The sequence below is a fragment of the Acanthaster planci genome, linkage group LG11 (genome assembly GCF_054643075.1).
Source record: "Acanthaster planci isolate LZ-2023a linkage group LG11, COTS_SCS, whole genome shotgun sequence".
In the NCBI taxonomy this organism is placed as follows: Eukaryota; Metazoa; Echinodermata; class Asteroidea; order Valvatida; family Acanthasteridae; genus Acanthaster; species Acanthaster planci.
The window spans coordinates 7,274,513-7,294,600 of NC_141787.1; the positions used below are offsets into that span (position 1 = coordinate 7,274,513).

The 20,088-nt window shown below is 41.5% G+C and overlaps 1 protein-coding gene across 1 annotated transcript in view; it reads left to right on the forward strand.

The window, feature by feature from the left end:
- Positions 1-674: 674 nt before the first annotated feature.
- LOC110986894 (prokineticin receptor 2-like) overlaps positions 675-20,088 on the forward strand; it is a 51,357-nt gene continuing 31,943 nt past the window's right edge. The window contains exons 1-2 of the mRNA XM_022249180.2: positions 675-2,121; positions 3,403-3,892. Coding sequence (XP_022104872.2) covers positions 3,432-3,892 — 461 coding nt within the window. The 5' untranslated portion in view covers positions 675-2,121; positions 3,403-3,431. The remainder of the gene's footprint in view (positions 2,122-3,402; positions 3,893-20,088) is intronic.

The following is a 20,088-nucleotide window of genomic DNA, read 5'->3' on the forward strand; positions in this document are numbered from 1 at the left end:
ACACTGTACGAAAGTGAGGCGCGTCTTCGTCGCTCGGTGGCAGCAAACATTCTCCATCAAAACTGCATTTAATTAAAAAAAAGTTCTCTTTAAAAAAGGACACAGCAATGATCCTCAAATCCAAGAGCCTCCGGGATCGTGTCCGCAAGATTTTGTTCTGAAGCATAAAGGCAAGTTGTGTGGAACGCGATAGAGCTGCGCATGCGCGACGCAGTGTTCAGAAACATACATGTTTCTGTTGTGTCAATCTCCCAGGAGTCTGTGCGTGAAACTAACACATCTGAACAGAGTGTTCATTATCCGATCGATAATAGTGGAAGAATCTATATGTTTTCACATTGTCGGATTAAGTATAAAATATATAAATTTGTAAAAAAATTGACAGCCGTTCAAAGGATGATGCAGCACCTTTGGTGATGCAATCCAACCGTCTTTTGCACTTTAAAATAAAAACTTAGATACATGTATTATTTTACAAACAAAAATAAATGGGTTCGGAAGTGCAAGAGAAAGAAGTCGACAAACAAAATAGTACTCTCAATCTACTTGCAAAGAAAATTATAGTTTCCACTTTAAAATCAGTTCCACTTTAAAATCAGTTCACATTCTAAAATTTATTTTTAAGTCAGTGAAATCATTGATACAGCGGCAACAATGCACGTATTTCATGTCATCACTCTGGGTCAGCACTATAACGTCTTCAATGTCACAACCCATCAGTCGATTTAAGCGAGGCGGAGCAGGTAGTGCTAACCTTTACTCTCTATGTAAAACGCAACATCAAATCACCTGTCTTCACGTCACATCACCTCTTCCAAGGTTAATTGGAACACAAGACGGATTCAAGCATTTCAGACGCTATTTTAAAGTCTTGAAGAATGGTGAAGCCAATACGTGGCATTTCATTTATCGTGGCATTAATCCCAATCTGATTAGAAAAATGGTTCGTTTTCAGAAATAGGCTTTTCTCTGATTACGGAAAGGCACGTGGTTTACTTCAACATTTGCGTCATTTCAATTAATGTAAAGCCTGACTGCCGATTCAATGCCGAGAACTTCAGTTGGAGACAGATCATAAAATAATCGAAACAACACACTGGCTCTAGCTCTGTATCAGATTATAGACTGTCTGTTATTGGACAGAGAGAGTCGTCGATCTCAACGTATGCTCCAGTCAAACCTCATTGGTCAATATACGCCACCCTTGAAGAATCGCGAGCAGCTACCCACAATTACATCGCGCCACGGCTGAACCTCATTAGGCCCGACGGTTTCATATAATACGCGCCCAAGCTTTCGTCCGCGAGTAGCAGCTTTTCTTCGCGGTGGGCAAAGACTTCTGTACCAAGCAACGTCATTTAGTTCGTCGTCGATCGCGAGACGCAGAAGCATCGCCAAACGTTTTGTGATGGTCCCCACGTCTGCTTGTGTTGACATCATCAGCGCACAGGACTTGATTGTTATTTTTTCTGAGGCAGTACAGTTGACTCACGTCGTCGTTTTTTCTCACTGATTTGCTGTAGATGCCTCTGATACTGCTCTTGCTGGCACTCCACTTCCTCTTTTTTTTTTTAAAGAAAACACCGGACAGCTTCAGGCTCGATACTTTGACTTTGAGACGGCAGAGATAGAGTGTCAGTAACTCCAGGAGGTTGGCTGTCCGGTTCTGAATCAAAACACCGGTCGGTGGCCGAATGAGATTAAAAACGACTTTGCGACCGAGCTGAGAACTACACCTGCAACTAAGCACACGCTCGACGGCCACTTGACACTTCGTTTGACGTTTTGCTTCCCACAACAAAGCAATGTTGCCAGTTACAACAGGTACACTTCACAGCCGTAGGAGGCAGATGGTGTTTTTAGCTGATCGATACACCATGGATAGGTTTCCTCGACATTGGTCTGCGCTCTGATGTAAACCTTTGGCAGTAAGGTGTGAAACTGGCGAGAAAGACCTTGGGGAAAAAATAAAAGAGTATGTTCTGACAGAAGACAACACGGATCGTCTTGCAAGAAATACTGTAGATTTTGGCATCACATTACAGGGATTTGGGCACCCTGAAGCAACATCTCCAGCGATTTCCAGAGTATTTGTGTGTCAGGTGACGAAGCACTCCATTGGTGAGTTACTTTGGTACCTATACGCACTCTTTGCACTGTTCGCACTTTTCTTTGCATCAGTGAATTATTCCCCAAATAAACAATCTATATTTAATGAAAATCTTCCGGAAACCTCCACAATGGAATAAAGGGCGTCCGTAGGGATTTCAAATTGTACACCTCCGCCATGTACCACATTCTTCGAGTGATGTAATTGTTGAAATTATGTCTTTGACTGTTGTGCTCGCTCAAGGTGTATCAAATTTCTTTCCTCGTAAAATTGCACGCGGAAAAGGAAATACGAGTGCTGTTCGTTACGTTGCCCATACACAGACGAAATTTCCTATCAGCCTTTAAACGGCTGGCAGAGTAGACACAGACAATGAAAAAAGCATCACTCCCGTCTCGAAACTGAAACAATAATCATTTTTGTCCTTTTCGTGCAACATCAGCCCTTTGAGTTATGCCACTGCAGCTTTTGCTCAATGCAGCACTTTGCCCGTTGCTGTCTATATATCCCGTGTAGACGGACCCTGTTATATTCCTCCTTTAATCTGGCTGCATCTGAAAAGGTGTGATAAATCAGCCCCGACCCCTTACCCCCCGAGTCTGCGATCGACTGAAACTATTAAATTGTCAAACATTATCAAGACAAATCTCGTGTCCCCGCTCGGTGGCAATTTTCCGTGTATTACCCCAGAGTCTCATTTTTCCATCAACTGCACCCACACCTCCGAGATTAACGACTTGTCAGCCAAATGCCTGTCCTAAATGAACAAAATACCCACTCGATTATTTTGAGCATTGAGTGGTTATTTCATTCCTTATCGTTGCTTTAGATGATTGTTTTTTTTCCTCCGCAAGTTGTTTTGTGTATCTTCAACTGGGCTTTCTGAGTATGCTTCCCATTTGCCATTATGAACTTTGATACTGGAAAGAGGTCTGACGCAGATTCTCATATTGATATTTCATTGAACTGTCCACGTGCTTTACATCATTATCACGTGACCTTATAAAAATGACGTCATTGCCGCTTGAACTAGCTACATGAGCAGAAACTGGGGACGTCGGTAGATTGTGGTTTGGTCCCCGACCTGCTAAATAGATCCCGCGTGTTTTCCATCTTGGTAACGGTAAACATCAACTACCGTTTTTTTTTTTTAAGACTGAGAGCGAGACTCGGGCATGTATCTTCTTATGTGAACTGTAATTCTCTCTGAAATCGTCTACATGCATGAATTTCAGTGCACAGTGGTTATGGATTATGTATGATCGATGACATACGGATATCATGTCTTGCAGGTAAAGCCACGATCGCTAGTGGCGTCGCAATGGCTTACCAGATATATGCGTTCCCGCAGACGAACAGTAACTACTCTGTTGCGCACTACCCAATCGACCTACTGGCCTTGTACGACCAGGAGGACGGTTACTACTACAACGAAACCTCTGAGCCCGGGGATCGGAGGGTCACTCCGCAGGTGCATGTATCAGCCAAGATCTTAGTAGGGATCACCTACTGTCTCATGATGACCGTCTGCGGCATCGGCAACCTGCTCCTCTGCTACGTCATCTACCGCTTCAGGCGCATGCGAACTACGACGAACCTGCTCATTGGCAACCTGGCCCTCTCAGACTTCCTGGTGGCTGTCATCTGCGCGCCCTTCAACTTCTACTTCTACATGTTCGAAAACTGGCCGTTCGGGGGCGCCCTATGTGTTGCGGTGGGCTACCTCAAAATCACGTCCCTGTACGTGTCAACTAACTCGTTGCTGGCCATCGCTATTGACAGGTGAGTTTATAAACTTACTTGTATACCAATTACCTGGCTGAAGCTGTAATTCACGCAACTCCAGTGTAATTTAATTAAGCCAAGAAGTGGCCTGAATGTTTCATCAAGGCAGGCCTTTAAGGTACCAATACACATACGTGAGCTAATACCAAATAACTGTTGGCAGTATTCCGCTTATTCCCTGGTCCTACGTTAACACGTGACAGGGTGCTTCACTAAAGGTAGGTATCCCAATCATCAGCAGGAAGAGTATCTGTTTAAGCTAGAACTTCATTTAACATGAAACGATAAGCGTAACCTTGAGATGGAAAGGTGTTAATTTCGGAGAGTTTCCAATACATTGACTTGAACGTCTTGTCTTTATGTTGCCATGTTGGCTTTTAACACTTCACGGAGATGACGTAAATGACAAATGAAAACATGGTCAGTTTTATGCCCGACCGAACGATTCAGAAGGATGACTCAAAATCAATACGCTTCCTATAAAATGTCAAATTTTACGATTAGTGTTCTCAACATTTGCGACAAATTACAACTTTGGAGATCTGTCGAGGTTAAGCCAACCTCGAGTCGATTGGTCAAGTTGGAATGACAGCCATTTCCGTGCAGATCCACCGCTTGTGAATCATTCAATACAGTATGCACGAAAACTATCAATATTCACCACTGAATCGCTATAACAACAACGAAATCTCCACATCCATGCGATGACTTCAGCTGAACTTTTATAACAACACTGTCGAGAGTAATCCGTCGATACACGTTGTAGGGGTGATAAACATAAACTTGGGAAAAAGCTTGCCTCAAAGGTACACATTGTAAATTCATAAAGAAATCGATAGATATTAATATATCTCGTTAACAGAATGCATTACATTAAGTCTTTTAACCCTTTTTGACAGATTAGCCTTAAAAACGGTGGAAAACTGCCCCCTATGTATTAAAGGAAACATGCCGTGGATATTCAGCACAACCTGCTTCCATGCATTATTATTATGTCACAACAACTTTCCGCGACATCGAGTACTTGTTCTCATGCTCTTTAAATCTGAAATAGTGACACGAAGGAGTTAATGATTCAGAGCGAATCACTCTGAGTTTAGATTGAATGAGTTTGAAAAAAAAAAAAGAACTCCGTCCATTTCGAGCAGAATTTTGATGTTGCTCTTCTTTGAATGACACCACGCTTTGGCTCATTCATGACCACGGAAATCTTCATTAACATAATATCCAAAATGTTACAATTTACCTCTTTTACTACTAAAAATTGGAGGAGGGAAGTTATTGAGGCATGTAAATAAAGCTGTCTGTCATGCGTCCAAATTATAAACATCCTATTACATGGTTCTTTTAAACTCTTCATTCTCACGAGTGATCGATTGGTGAGATCAATTCTGACAGTAGTTGGAGAAGTTCTTGTCGATCTATAAACGGTGAAAATAGCAAACCATTCAGCAACAGGCTCTGGCTCTCGAAAAGAGAGTGAAGAGGCCAGACGAACCCCAAAACTAGCTCGAGTACGGGAATCCAGTGGTGCCCCAGAACGATTTTGTTACGATGCTCGATAGCACTTGGCGTGCAGCGTCCTCACATGCAACACTGAAGGTTGACGTCATAGCGGACGCCCTGGCCCTTTTTATGTCGCATTGTGTAGGGTTGTATCTAGGGGTCAAGTATATCAAGGGAATTTCTTTGCAACCTCACATTGTTTGTCTTCGTTCTCTCTCCACTTCTCATTCCAAAACCGAAAAACCAGCGAAAACCAAACTCCCGGGCAACGAATAAAGAAGCAAACGACAGGATCGCACAACCTCGAGAACCGATTTGCGAAATTATTGCCTAGGGGCGAACAATCAGACGAGCAAATATTTATGACGAACCGCTACAACTTTTATACCTGCGCCACACAGTACCAAAACCTAAATTGGCTGGCTTTATTTCCTGCCTTTTGTTGACGCAGATAGTGAAACAAGGCCGTGTTTATTGTTGCCCATGCTCTGGTTAATAAGAGTGTGAGGTTTGGCCTTTATTTGAGACTGTCTCCTTGGTTTGATTGCCTTGTTGGCATAAGTAGCGATAATTTGCTGGGCTCCTCGAAAAATTAAGACAGGCACGCTTCGGGCAATAATTGCAGTACACGTAACCCCGCGATGGGAGTTCCGTCGTCAGTCTGTTTAAGTTACTGCTTGATGGCATTTAGGTAAAAGAAAAGATTTTGTTAGCAAATGGGCAACACAAATATATTTCTTTTCAACCTAATGACTGGGCGAAATGGAGGAACTTTGAACTTGTTTGATGAGAGGCTTAATTGTGGACTCCTCTCTTTTCTTCTGCAACTCTCGTGACAGTCTGTTGAATTCTAAGTTTCGTGTAGTAAAGTGTTTTTATTAGCGAAATCATTGGACAAGTTTGTTCGTTTTCTTCCTAAAATACTCTCCCTCAAATGAAATGTTAAACAAGAATAACCACACTGCTCACTTCCCTCAATAACCTTATTGCTCCTGGGCCAGGAAAGGCTACATTCTCCAACTGTATACTTCGTCTACGTTCTTAATATCGGCAGTCACAGACTCTTCAAGTTGTCTCGTGTAACGTTTCCAAATTGTGCTCATAAACATCCTCCAATGCCTACTTCCAAAGCAGCACAGCACAATTCTGCACGGGTTGGAACAGTGAATAGAAAGCCACCGCAGGCAAAGCGCCAATCAAAATGGAGTGCGTGGGGCGCTTCACAGAGGCACCTGTGTTGTATTCAGCGTTCACGTTCACCCACTCGTCCACACTTGATTAACGCTCAGCATTTAAAGAGTGCACGAGAGAAGGGTCACTGACAAAAAGAGAAATAGAGGTAGTTCCCCTGTGATAAGCAGAACTATTACCATTTGCCTCTTTTACGTCACTTGCATTGAAGATTTCTGGCTTTTACGTCATATCTTTAGGTTGACATCTTACAACCAAAATACGATACCGACAGGGTATCGGAGATGTTTCAATATTGTTTGTACGTAGCGTACTGAGCCCTCTCTTAAGCCATAGGGCCAAGTTGGAATTTTTAATCCCCTGAGTTTTGACCTAGTTATTTGTATTTGTATTCACAAATTTGACTAAGTTATGCACTCCACCCATCAAACTTTACTGTGTCATGAACGAAGATCTCAAAATAAAAGAGTACATTTTGTGATTTCGACGCAAGGCTTCGCGACATCAAGATTTTAAGCATGGAGGAATAAGAACGCGTCTTCCTCCATGGTTTAAGTGCCATTTACAAGCTCATTTCCAGCTGTGTCTCGACAACGTCACTTAATCATATATCTTAATTCATTTATTCATATATTTTATTTTTATTTATTTATTTTCTTTAGCTCTCAATAATTTCAATAAACATGAAACATACCTGCATTTTTTTTAGTTAATGACAATACATGTAATCAACTATTTCCAAGAGCACTTATTCTACCTAGAAAAGAAATGTCCAAGCTATTGAGAAATATTTTTGAAAACAAATGAAATGGTGTCAGCAATTACTAAAACAATATTTCGCATATGTATTTACGCCTATACGCTTGCATATTTACGCAGGTGGAAACGCTTGATTTCTTAACGTTTTGTATGCATTAGCCGTACCTTTTCATGAAAGTTCAATCCTCGAAGCGTGTGTGATGAGTATTAGCTGTATTCAAAGTAGCTGAAAAAGAAGAGTAAGGGGCCTACCTGTTAGCCGTTGGCCTCGTCCAGTTCATTACTTCGGGCAATTCACAATCTCTGTTCTTCGGATAAAATTGGGTGTATTTTGACCACTCGCCAAAGTCCCACGGGACTTTCCTCTTAACCGGCGTCCTCATCGGTTGATTGCAGTTGGTCATTTATAACGACTAATTCTCCTGGCTCGAGACGACAGGTGGTTTTCGATCCCTTGCGTTTTCGTCTTTCGCGCTTCCGCCAGAAACTATCGATTCAAACCATCAGAGTGGCAGATGACGAGTATTCTTGCGGGTTTCGACCCTTTTTACCACCTGTTGTTTCCCGTCCTTCCAAAGAGAGCTGGAAACACAAGCTTGTACATCGTCATCCTGCGAATGTCAAGAATGCGTTCCTTTTAATGCACCGCTATTGGCAGGAACATGTTCACAGTGGCCAACATTTTGTTGGCAACGCACTTTAGAAAGATAGGGGTATAACAGCCAAAAAATAAAGTCGTGAGGAGGAAATAGCCCCCGAAGGAACAAATAGATTTGCTTAAGACAATCGTCTTGAAGTGAAGCGCAAATTTTCTTTTGTTGCAGTAGCCATAACCTAAGTATTGTCGTCACAATGAAAGAAGCCAGGTTGCACACCGTACCAGATTCAGCTGGCTTTCATTTTCTATAGCTTAAGAATCATTGATCTCTTGCGATTGTCAAGGTACTTAAAGGTTAACTGTTTGTTAATGGCATGATATTAAATCCTGTTCCATAGATTTCTCCTCAGCTACCGATCAAAAGTTGTTTCTCCGAAGTCACCTTTTCGTTGAGGTTGGTTCAACAAGTCGGTGAAGGGTTGAACCTAATTCAACCACAAGATTGTCCTTAATGTGGGTTCCTGTAAAGGTCATGTAACAAATTTATTAAAGTACTTACGGAAGCTCAACATTTCTCCCTAAATTTCTTCTACAAACACATAATTGCCAAAACAGACTATATTAGGGACGGTGATTCAAGAATCATAGAGCAACATATCTCAAAACATAGAAAATGTAAACCCTACAGCTTGCAATTTCGTTCGTGTTTGAACGTAACGAAGACGAAGAATAATGATTGCATATGTAGTTTCAAGTGCAAAGACTTTTTCCACTTTGGCTTGTCCAAGCATACAATATTGGCTTTGTGTTAAATCCTCTATGACTAAAAACTCTGGCGCACTCACAATGTTGCTGCAAAGCATCTTTCGTTAGGTGTAAAGATTATAAAAGAATTGTATACTTTCAGAAGCTCTACACTCGGACAACAGTGGGTACACAAGTAGCTGCTACCAAATCTATTCGTCCGTCCTCCACCGCTCTTAAAGGGCGCTTGTAAAGGGACACAAAGGGCTCAGATATTTCCATTTCTATAAATGATTTCCATCATATTGAATTGCAAAAGATGCGTTGTTTATTACGTTATGTAATCTTGTTTCTTTGTACCTTTGGGCAGTACTGAAGAAATGTTAAGACGTACACGTACACGCACCCAGCTTTGTGTTATGTTCTTCCTGTCCAATTAAGTGCGTGCACAATCATTACTCGTGTGTCGCACTCAGAATAATAACCGAGTTGCTGTGTAAGTGAATTCTATCCAATGATCGCTCGAGACAATCGTCATGTTTCCGGAAATAGCTGGTTTCCACAGCTCCCAGTAAAAATAGAGTCTGGGCGAACGCCGACATTAATGCCAAGGCTGACGCTCACGCTTCCATTTTCCGTTCACACGTGCCAGAAAAGTGTCACCAGGGCTTTCACACGAATTTTTGGATATCACCTTTGTATGAGACGTCAATGCACGTAGCCTCAGACGGTCAGACATCTCTCTGGATAACTCAGTGTATCATTTCAGTTTAGATCTTGCTAAAACTGTTTCTGTTTGTGCTTGTGTTTTCCGTTTCTTGACGCGACCGTCAACCTTTTATCGCCTTCAACTGTAACGGAGGACGTACGGGACGAAAATTAGTAAATTGTCTTGTTTTTGTGGGGAGCGGGGAGATTAAATTCCACTATGGTGGCGAATGCATCATCTGGCGAGGTTGATTATGACTTGCAGTCTCACCATCTCAAAGCATCCACAAATTCTGAGAACTGCGGGATGGTATTTCCTAATTAACTCGGCTGTGGTCGGTGAGACCGATTGATTTCTGTTATAAGCCCTGAATATTTAGTGGCGATAAAACCAAGCATCCATGCGTGACATGTCTCTTGGGTGGAGATAATAAGGTTCTCGCACGTGGAATATTCCTTTTCTTTTCACTCTGTTTTAACAAGGTAAATCCGAAACTGTGGTTATTTTCTCGCCTATGTAGTCCTTTGTGTGCGTGTCTTGACCGTTCGGAGCTCGGAGATAAACCGGTAATGTATTCACATAGTTGTCAGGGTCCAGTGGGATAAGGTGTACTGTCATCGAAGCTCTACAATTCCTTTCATTACTTCAAAGTCTCGAATTCCATGGCGTGAACCAATACGTAACGCTAGATTTCTCTCCTTATCCTGAATTTGCCCTGTATCAGAGCTGCTTTGCCTTTTGGCCTGGCAATGCACTTCATGCCCCTCGGTATACACTGCACACGCGATGAAACACCTCGGCGGTAATAACACAGTCTAGATTTCTGTGATGGATTTGACATGCCTGGATTTCCCCATTCCAAAATGCAGATGTTACTCTACGTCTAAAAAGAGACAGCGGTGTATAACATTAGTCTGCCTTACTGTAAACAAAAATAAACATATCCCTGGCTTGAGAAAAATTACCAGGGTAATGCTTTTAATTTCCTGCTAGCAGCAGCTATTTTCACGACGTACGAGCAGGCAATGGTGAATTTTAACAGAGCAGAAGGCCAACGAACTCGACATCAGCCACCCCCTGGCTCGGGAGGGAAAACAGCCGATATAAGGAAAGTCATGCATTTTCGTCTACTCATTTCCTGGTTGTCTCTTTTGATTTACTTCACATTTTTTTTCCATACAGTGGTTCAAGCGTGACAGCGAAAGACGGAGATAACGCAGAACAATGGAACCATGTTGATTACTGGAAAGCGATTAGTCTGGCTCTCCACAACATTTAGAAAAAGAATGGCGCCGCTTAAGCGTTAGTTAGTCTTTCCTACAAGCCCAAAAGCAATTCGAATATATATGAAAAAACACACTGTTGTATCGCTAAATTTTCCTTTAAAAGTTGTAAATTTTCTTGCTGTAAATTTGATTTTGTTAAAAATTTTTGTTAAGTTAAAAAGCAGTCTAACACTTTCTGTACACTGGGCGTGGCTTGTGGTAGCTGATTCTTGAGGAAACCAGAAATGTTTTTGTTTTTGATTTTTTTTTCAGCCAATGCTTCAGTCAGTCAAATTTCTATCGTAGCCCAAAGTACGCGTCGTTCAAAGTGAGCCCGGCTGCGCAGTAAGAGAAATTGGAGTAAAAAGCTAAAATGCACGTTGCATTGAGAGTGTTACTAGCATTCATCATCAGATTTCCTGTAGCAGTGTTAGGTTTTGTATGGCATTCAATAACTTTGAACCTTCCCCCAAATAGTGTACCTAAATTTGAGCTCTGTTACTGAAAGTATCATAGAAATAAAAAATGCTGCGACGAAATTTGTTTTAAAGCTTTCCTTTAACAAGGTCAGGCTGTTATCGGTATACCTTTCTAAATCATGTTTCGAAGGATCAACACGATACCATAATCCTAGATTTGGTTCGAAACAATATTCTAATTAGATAAATCGAAGACGTGCTCGTATGAGGTTGTCATTCCTTAAATTGTACACAACGATGTGCACGTAAATAATGCTGAATTGGAAGAGTGAGGGTATCAATAATGCTGTATGGCAACAGGATTTACAGAATATGATAGAAACAATGATCAAGAGCCTGAGTGGAATCCAACCCCCCCCGGGAAAAGTTTTTGCGATATCGCCACAGTGCATATTTTTCACCGTTTGAGCCTTTAGGAGTTATCAAAGTACATGTAACTCTTTGCAGTCGTTTTGACACCTTTTTTGTGAAAACCAGACGTACTGTTCTCGCGCAGCGCGCATTTTTCCGAAACAAGTCAGCTGAAAATGTTTACTTTTGCCACTGTCGTGCATGCTCAATCCACGCAGGCTGGCACGCACTGTGGCCATGAACTTCAAATGGCCGTAACGACAAACTGTATGTTTGACTGAATTCAAACCCCACAGTTGTAATCATAAGAGTGTCTGTACATGCAGGCTAAGTTTTTAAAAAACGACAATGGCATAGCCAGGTTCTTGCGGGAGAGTGGAATCCCCCTGGCTATGAGATGGGCCAAATTAACCCGGCTCGTTTAGGGTTAACGCCATTCTGAACCTTATCTTAATCGGTGCACTTAATTGGGAGTGGGGAGTTTTTAGGTTTCTGTGAAATATCGATTTTGTTTTCCCTTGAAAACAGTCCATTTCCATTATATTCGTCAGTGCTCACCAGGGGGATTAAAACAATTGCAAACGTATAGCCGCCTGCAAAGTAGATGTCGCTCTCTGCTCTCCGGTTATAGACCGAGTTACACGCCATGCCATTGATTTGAATCCACTCAGAAGAGGGGAAAAACAAGAAGGGCTGCTTTGACCGCATGGGTTTTGCTTCTTTTGTCGCGCCACCAGGCCAAGGAGGCAATTAGTTATGACATTTATCAAGTGGTTGGCCAAGGAGGAAGGTATTAATCTTTCTCGTCCATATGTATTTGACAACCTGCGGTCTCACCAAAAAGAATGCTTTACGTTCTCTTAGGCGGGTAACTTCAAACATCAATGTTTCCGCTAGTTCAGTTTTTGTACCACAGCTTGATTGTTTAGAATACATGTAATTTGTAATTTTTACTTTACTTAATTTGTAACTTTCACTTATTTTTTTTATTTTGTTTTGTTTTGTTTTATTTTCAAGCTAAGAGCGTTGTAATACGGGCGATTCACAAAAGTGCACCTCCAAGAGTTTGCAATGCATTGGCCAATAATAATGCGTGAAATCTGTCGACCTAATGCGCATTTGGAAAGGGTTGACAGATTTCGCGTATATTGTGATTGGTCAACGCGTTGCAAACTCTTGGAGGCGCACTATTGTGAATCGCCCGTATTGTGCTCCTGCACCTGAATAATCTACGATCATCAGTGCAATTTTTTATGGTTGACACAATCCACTGAATCCACTGAATTTCTATCTTTGAATTAAAGAATTAACTACCGGGACCTAAGTTTCTCGAGTTGTGCTTATGATTACAGTATCTCTGTGAATTTTCAACCAGTCATCCTCGTGCGTCACCAGTACTTTTGTTGAGCGGACTGATAAAAAAGATCTACACGTAGCGCGGCAGTGTAAGGCACCATGCGTGCTTTTACACGATGCAGTCGAATTAATTTACTTAACAACTGTTTAAGAATAGAATGTTGCCATGTAAGGTTTTAACAACCTTCTAATCTAATGGGCATTCAGACGCCATACACACTTGGGAATTAGCTGAGGAAATAATTCGTTTCAGGAAATCAAAGTCGAGATCGTGCATAATTCAAAACTTTTTCTTGCTTGTGCAATAGGTCTCATGTGAGTAATATGGGATATTTTGTTAATGACAAGTAGGTTTGTATTACGAGCGTGAGGTGACGTTCCATCACACGTTACCTCTAGTGCTTCATGCAGCATTTATACAGCCGGCGCCTCACGCGTTTTTGTCATTACCACACGTCAACGCAGGGTAGCTTGCTGCATTGAGACTGTAATATCATATCAACATTCATGCGCAATTATGTGTGTTATCTTGACCCGTAGTGCTATGGCAGGCACTACGAAGTGTCAACTCAGATTGTGTTCATTTCTACACCACAGTTTTGTGCAGTGTAGCTACGTGGCAAATCCTGGTTGGAAAAAGCCTTGAGAACATGTTAGGGCCTACTGCCATGCATTTAACGTAATTGTTCTTTTTTTTAAATTGAGCAACCTATATAGCATTTGCTTTGTTCACTGTTTTATGTGTCGGTACCAATTCTATCTACGGAGACGCCATACCTATAGCAGCTCATTTAAAGTACAGTAACCGTTAAATTAAAACAGGTTTTCATGGAATACGAAAGATTGACACATGAATCGCTCTTGATTAATGGCCGTCTGCACCTGGTCTTCCTCCTCGAATGGTGCATGACGCATTGGCTCCAGTTTTACTGACATTCTGCTGTCGACCACGCCCAAATGTCAATTTTGCTGGTAATAATCTCCTGCCTACGCTGCTGTCGTCAGACTAAGGCGTGGAGGCAGAGACAAATTGCTTTTCCTACAACTAAGATTATGTGCAAACTCAAAGCCAGTATTGCTGTCCGTTGTTTACCTCCGGCGCTCGCCCACAGCACTTGGCCCCGCTGAGATTACTAATCAATAAGGGACCTTGGCTCGCCTCCTCGATCAATATCGCCGGCTGGCCAACTGTACTGGACTGTCATTGATCCAGCCATGTTCTGGCACATGGAACCTTGCGTTGTGATCAGCTGGCCGTGTTTTTTTTAATTAGAGCCCTGCATTTCTTGCCGGCAAGTGACGGGGCGAAACCGCAGCTGGCAATGTAAAAGGCGACGACAGGATGCGGGCAGGTACCCTACGGGAAACTGCAAGAATTATACTAGCTCTGCAATGCAAAGAATAATTGAAATCAAACAACATCATTCTGCGTTTGTAAAAGAGGCCTAGTTAGTCTCCTGATAGTTTTAGATCGAGCCAGCCGATGCTGACGTAAACAGTGTCAGAGGATTTCCGGGTGTTTCCCCGACATTATCAAGGATAATCTCTGCGAATGAAAACAAAACTTGACCTGCTGCTCATCTTGTAACGGCTTACAATAGACCGATTGCGCGCTATGTCACGTGATCTATAGTGGGTAACACGGACGTATATAAAAACCTGAACTTGCAACGCCTTTGTATGAAAAAGAAGCCAAACAGTGGCCATTTTACCGAGCCGACTACAAATGCGTGGGTTGGCTCCCTTCTACTGACGTCAGGAAGAACAAAGGCAGGCATTGCCAGGAAAGCTTTGTATTCGGCTGGGTAAAATGGCCGCGAGTGGATTCAATGATCTCTATAAGCTGATTAAGGGCATTGCTAGTCTAGATTTTATTTTACCCGTTCGTGGTATTAAATAGCAACAAAACGGCTTCCCCCTACAGCAACATGTTTCATAGGTATCATTTACCAAAAATTAAGCCGACGATATATACTCAGACAAGTGATGTGCTGGGTACTATATCGGCTGAATTTTTGGTAAACAACACTTAACCCTAACCCCCAGGCCCGTGTATGTAAAATCATATTGAAATCGGAGGTTCTTGGACTGTTAGCTACAGCACACTTTGCTATGGGTGTAATACCACCTATAGGTCACGTGACGTAGCACATTTGGATATAGATCCAAACTTTGAACATGAAAACAGTTAAACTGAACAGTGCCTCCCCTGATTTACACCACAGGAACAGTGCCCTCACTTGTCTGGAAAAGCTTGGACGATTTTTAATGTTAAAAGCATTGCACTGTCAATACACATAATTCCAAAAGGCTTTCAAAGTTTTCATACTTTGATCCAGTGTTGTACGACTCGATTCCAGGACTCGGACTCGATTCGGACTCCAATCACATTTTTCATGACTCGGACTCAACTCGAACCACATTGAATAATGACTCGGACTCGACCACGATGACTCAGACTTGTGCTTAGAATGATTGGCTGAACAACTTAATTCATGACTTGTGACCTCGTGACTTGGTCTCGAGGTTTGTGACTCGTGACTTGGACTCGGACTCGACATTGATGACTTGACTACAACACTGCATTGATCGAGAGTATAACGGTTTACAAAAGCCGAATCTAATAAGAAAACCTGATTTCTGGGAGCTTTTACTGACAGTAGGGAAAAATAAGCAACCCGCTAGATTGATCTTCAAGTTCGCTACATGAAAGCGTTGTCTTACGACGCAAGAGCTGGGTATGATGCCTACTTTGAATAGTGTTTTGCATGATGTAATTGCAACATGAATTCGGGATATGCTTCCCAAATACCATTGGGATAGCTATGGTTGAAAACATTCCATTTCAAAGAGAAAACAACACAAAGTTCCAAATATGCTGCTTGTCATATTAGAGTTGAAAATTAAGTCCAGCATTGCACTTTCATGTATTTTGACTTGGTATGAAATTAATTTGTATTGCCTGAGTAGCCTGATAGACTAAGCCGAGAATGGAAAACAGTCAAGTCATGAATTCGTAACACATCTGAATAATGTTTGCATCGGTAGAATAATGCTAGTTGAAATTGTCTTGAGAGAGGATAAAACAGAAAAAGACTTAACTCCACTGAACCATCTCGAGTTACCGATAACGTATCTTTGGTCAATTAATTTTACACAGTTTTGTTATATTTGTTTACTTGAGCTCAAAACAAAGCTGATTGTAACTGACCTGGTCATTCCCCACAGCAGACACTCGTGTGTTAGTCTGTTAGTACTAGTTAGTCTGTTAGTGTTAGTACTTACAAAACTTTATTTTCAAAACATGAAATTTCCACACGTCATTCTACTATCTCAATTGTTCCATTCTTCCTTTTTGGGAATGACACAGTTAAAATCGTTTCAATTTGATTTGAAGGTTTGAAGTGTGTCAATTACTTAGTCCGTAGTGCAGCGTAAAAACCTGATAAGATTATGCGTTCATCCAGGAACCGCAGAGGTAGGCCCTACTGTCTGCTGTCCCGGTCGTTGCAATCAATCGACATTGTTGCTACACTCTAGATAAATAGATACTACATCTGCAGCTACATAATATGCACCAATCAATCACCTAGACTACCTTGTACTCGACCGATAAATCATTGACTTGCAACTTGTTCCACAGCAATGATTAACCTTTTGCTGTAGTTTGCAGTGTTACATTTGTAAAAGCGTTTCGTTTGTTGTATGTAGCCAAGGAATACGACCAAATGTACATGTATTTCTCACAAAACAATTCCACGCTGTGCTGCGGAGTGTAATACTTTTATACTCCCGGAGTTTTACTTTTAAACGTTGTTGAGTGATGTTAGGACTATCATTGGCAATGTTACAAAATGGAACAGGAAGACTTGTTCAGTGCCCACGAGTGTCCCCTTTTCCTGGTATCGAATATTTGCATCCTGTGTTGGGAGACGGCAAAAGCCAAGGTTATGGGCTGAAGCGAACAACCTGATGCGGTTTTCAATAATATGCTGGAAATTCTATCTTACCCGTGGCCATCCTTTGTTTACCATAAAGTGAATGTAATTTCTTCTCATAATAAGGTGAAAAAAATGACAATTGTCAAAGAGTTGAGAAGTACCACTGCATCAAATATTGATCTAGAGTAATTTTAATCAAGTCTAACGTAGGTTATCAAAGTTTTGTGACAAAAATAGACACGTAAATATTGACCTGGACCAGACCCATTAGATTCGATTTCCTTGAGGATCAAAACAACAAACATGCTTCATTGGTTGCACTACCACACAACCTGGTCATAGACGGATACACCAAATTACTGGAAGCAAAATCAATTTGGCGTAAAACCAGACGCACTCATAATAAAGGTTGGGCTTCTTCGAGTGGCGTTTAAGTGCCCTGGGGCCTTGGCAAGGCCTAGTTTGCTTGAATGCCAGCTAAATGTGTTGAACAACTTGGATTGGCTACATCGCGGTAGTCTGCGCCGCGCCACTCTTAGCAAGCAATAGATAGGGCTCGGGCGCTTGGAGTTCTCAAGATACAGAAATACGAAGTCTTCCCTGATATTTGATCGCTCCTTAAAGAGGACTGTGTTTATACAGATCCATCTTGATTGTTGACAGTCCTTATCTAAGAAGGTAAGGACTCCGGTTTTGCGGACTGCGCAGTTGAATATCCTGATGACATCACTAGTGCGGCGTCATTGAATATTTGATGCTGTGTATACTTATCGATAAAAAATCCTCTTTTGGTGTTGCACATTAAGTTTTACCATATATTATTGACGCATTCAATAACATTTGATTTTTTCATATACGTTTTATATGGCTACAGCCATGTTAGCAGTAGCAGTAATGCAACTGATTTTTTTCCAACAAAAAAGCGTCAATGAAGCGGTTCAACCGTAGGCATGGTGTAGCCAGCAATGTTAACTAAATATCATGCAGGAAGACCCTAAGCCCTTGAAGAATAAAATGCATTAACTACCGAAACATTGTCCAGCCAGATGTGCCTTGTATGTGGTGAGCGAGTCATTCAATTCGAACGACTTCAACTTGTCACAGATGAGCCACTTACAAATCAGGCTCCCCCGCGTCTTGTATTGTAATAATGCCTCATCAAATTGAGGGATGGACAGTTTGGAGTTAAATAAACGAAATGATCTGAAAACAGGTGCGTGAACTCGGCTTAGTCTGATGATATAGAACTCGTGTGCAGCCCCGGATGACAGTTCGGTAGAGATTCGTGGCACGATTATACATGCCTTATAACTTGGATGTTACTGTTGTACATTAACTGAGGTTGCCATTTGATGAAAACCGTGGACGGAGAGAACCCACCCCCCCCCTCATCGCCTTTGTGTTGGTAATTGTTATACTGGTATCTCAGGAATTCTTGTCAGACAATCTAGAGGGAATGTGTTAAGTAACAATAGGCTGGAGTGTGTATAGGGATTGGACTTGTTGGGGGGATACCTCTCTGTCCCATTTCGTGCCTGGTATAGAGGTTGCAGTGGCTTTCAATCAGAATTGCACACTACGTTTTCTCCCTTATCTGATTACTCAGTTGTAATCGTATCTTTGGGGATTTTGATCATTTCTGTTCTATTTTTTTCCAGTATCCCTTCTTCCTTTGTGGAAAATTATACAGTTTTATTGTTTTGAAGGATTAAAAAACCTCATGAGGTTTAAGGTGTTATCGAACACCTCAAACCTTACCTTATTTGCAGAAGGTTATACAGGCTTGTTGGTTCCGGTTTTTTTGTCATCGCCATTTTGTTGTTATTTTACTCTGTAAACTGGGGGCGGAGTCCAAACTGAGGAATGTGGTCTTCACTTCATTTTCCAGGTAACTGTTACATGCGTAATCGATTTCTGTGTTGAATTTCTCTTGGATACTACACAACGAGCAGGTGACAAAATGATCCTGAAAAGCTAGGGGTTACACACCATATCGATTTGAGTTGATACATTTATTAACGTCAGCAGTCTCCGGCACATGTTACCCACAATCTCCAGATCCTGAGCTTTCACACTTGCTAAATACATTTACGTTATGGCATTTTGATTTTCAAAATCACCTAGACTTTTCAATTTCTTTGAAGGAATGGAAAATCTTAATGGAGTTTACCGTTGCAGTGTTTTTATTTATAACTCTTGATATTGAGCACTATAGCAATGGGTATTGTAAGGATTTTCTATGGGCACATGTGATGGTATACCATAGAACCTACAATGCTGTGGGACCCTCTCGGGATTATTTCGCGGATATTTCATTTTCCTCTATCTCACTCCTGGTCTGCGTCGGTCTTGTAGGTCTGCCGCTGCATGCCGTTAGTAATGAAAAACATGACCCCAATTACACTTGTTAAAGAAAACCAAATTCATGATTTGCGTTAAAGGATGTGAAATTTGAGCTCACATACCCTAGGCGATGCTACGCGAAGCATTCGTGCGCTGTCAGCAGAGAGACAGAACCTTCAGGCCTCTACTTTGTCGGTTGATATAAATAGCTTAAAACTGCAGTGGTATGGTCCTAAGAGGGACTTTCTGTTAGAGTGTCGGTTTGGGATGTGTGGTATGTGCAGTTATAGATGTTTGGTGGCATTATCCATCGCTGGAATACTGGCACACCATGTTAAACATTGTGGGTCCATCTTCGAAGTTTTTACTAAGTCATTATTCAGAATGGAGGTTCAAGAAAGATATGTAAACTTCTTGATCTTCAAAACTTTGTGGGATGCGTTTCGTTGTGGCTTTTTAAATTTAATGTACATTCGCAGTAAGTAACCCAAAACATCAAATCTTTGGGGCTTAAAGAAAGAAAACAGATTCCATACCAAAATATACATGTGTATGTTTGTATTTGTTTTAAATTTAAGACTTGGAGTTCCGTTAGAATCGTAGTTGAAGCCACATGGAGAAAATGACAGATTGTCTTGTCTCTGGCAGAGTACCATCAAAGTCGTGGAATTTCATCATATAAAAAATAAGGTTAAAACCACAATCCCCACCTACCGCCAATCGACAAATCAGCGGTTTCCTCGTGTTAAACTGAAAGCAATGCACCGCATTTTGTTTAATTAACTAAAAACCGCTAGAGCAAAGCACCTTTGCCCACATCAAATCAGGTTTGACGTTTTGAAACCAAGGACAAGCGTGTTACCTTCTTGAGGAAATCGGTCACGTCGATCTAAGCAAAGGAATGAAGATATAAAGATTTCCCGTCGGCTGCAGATTCCACTTGCTATGCTG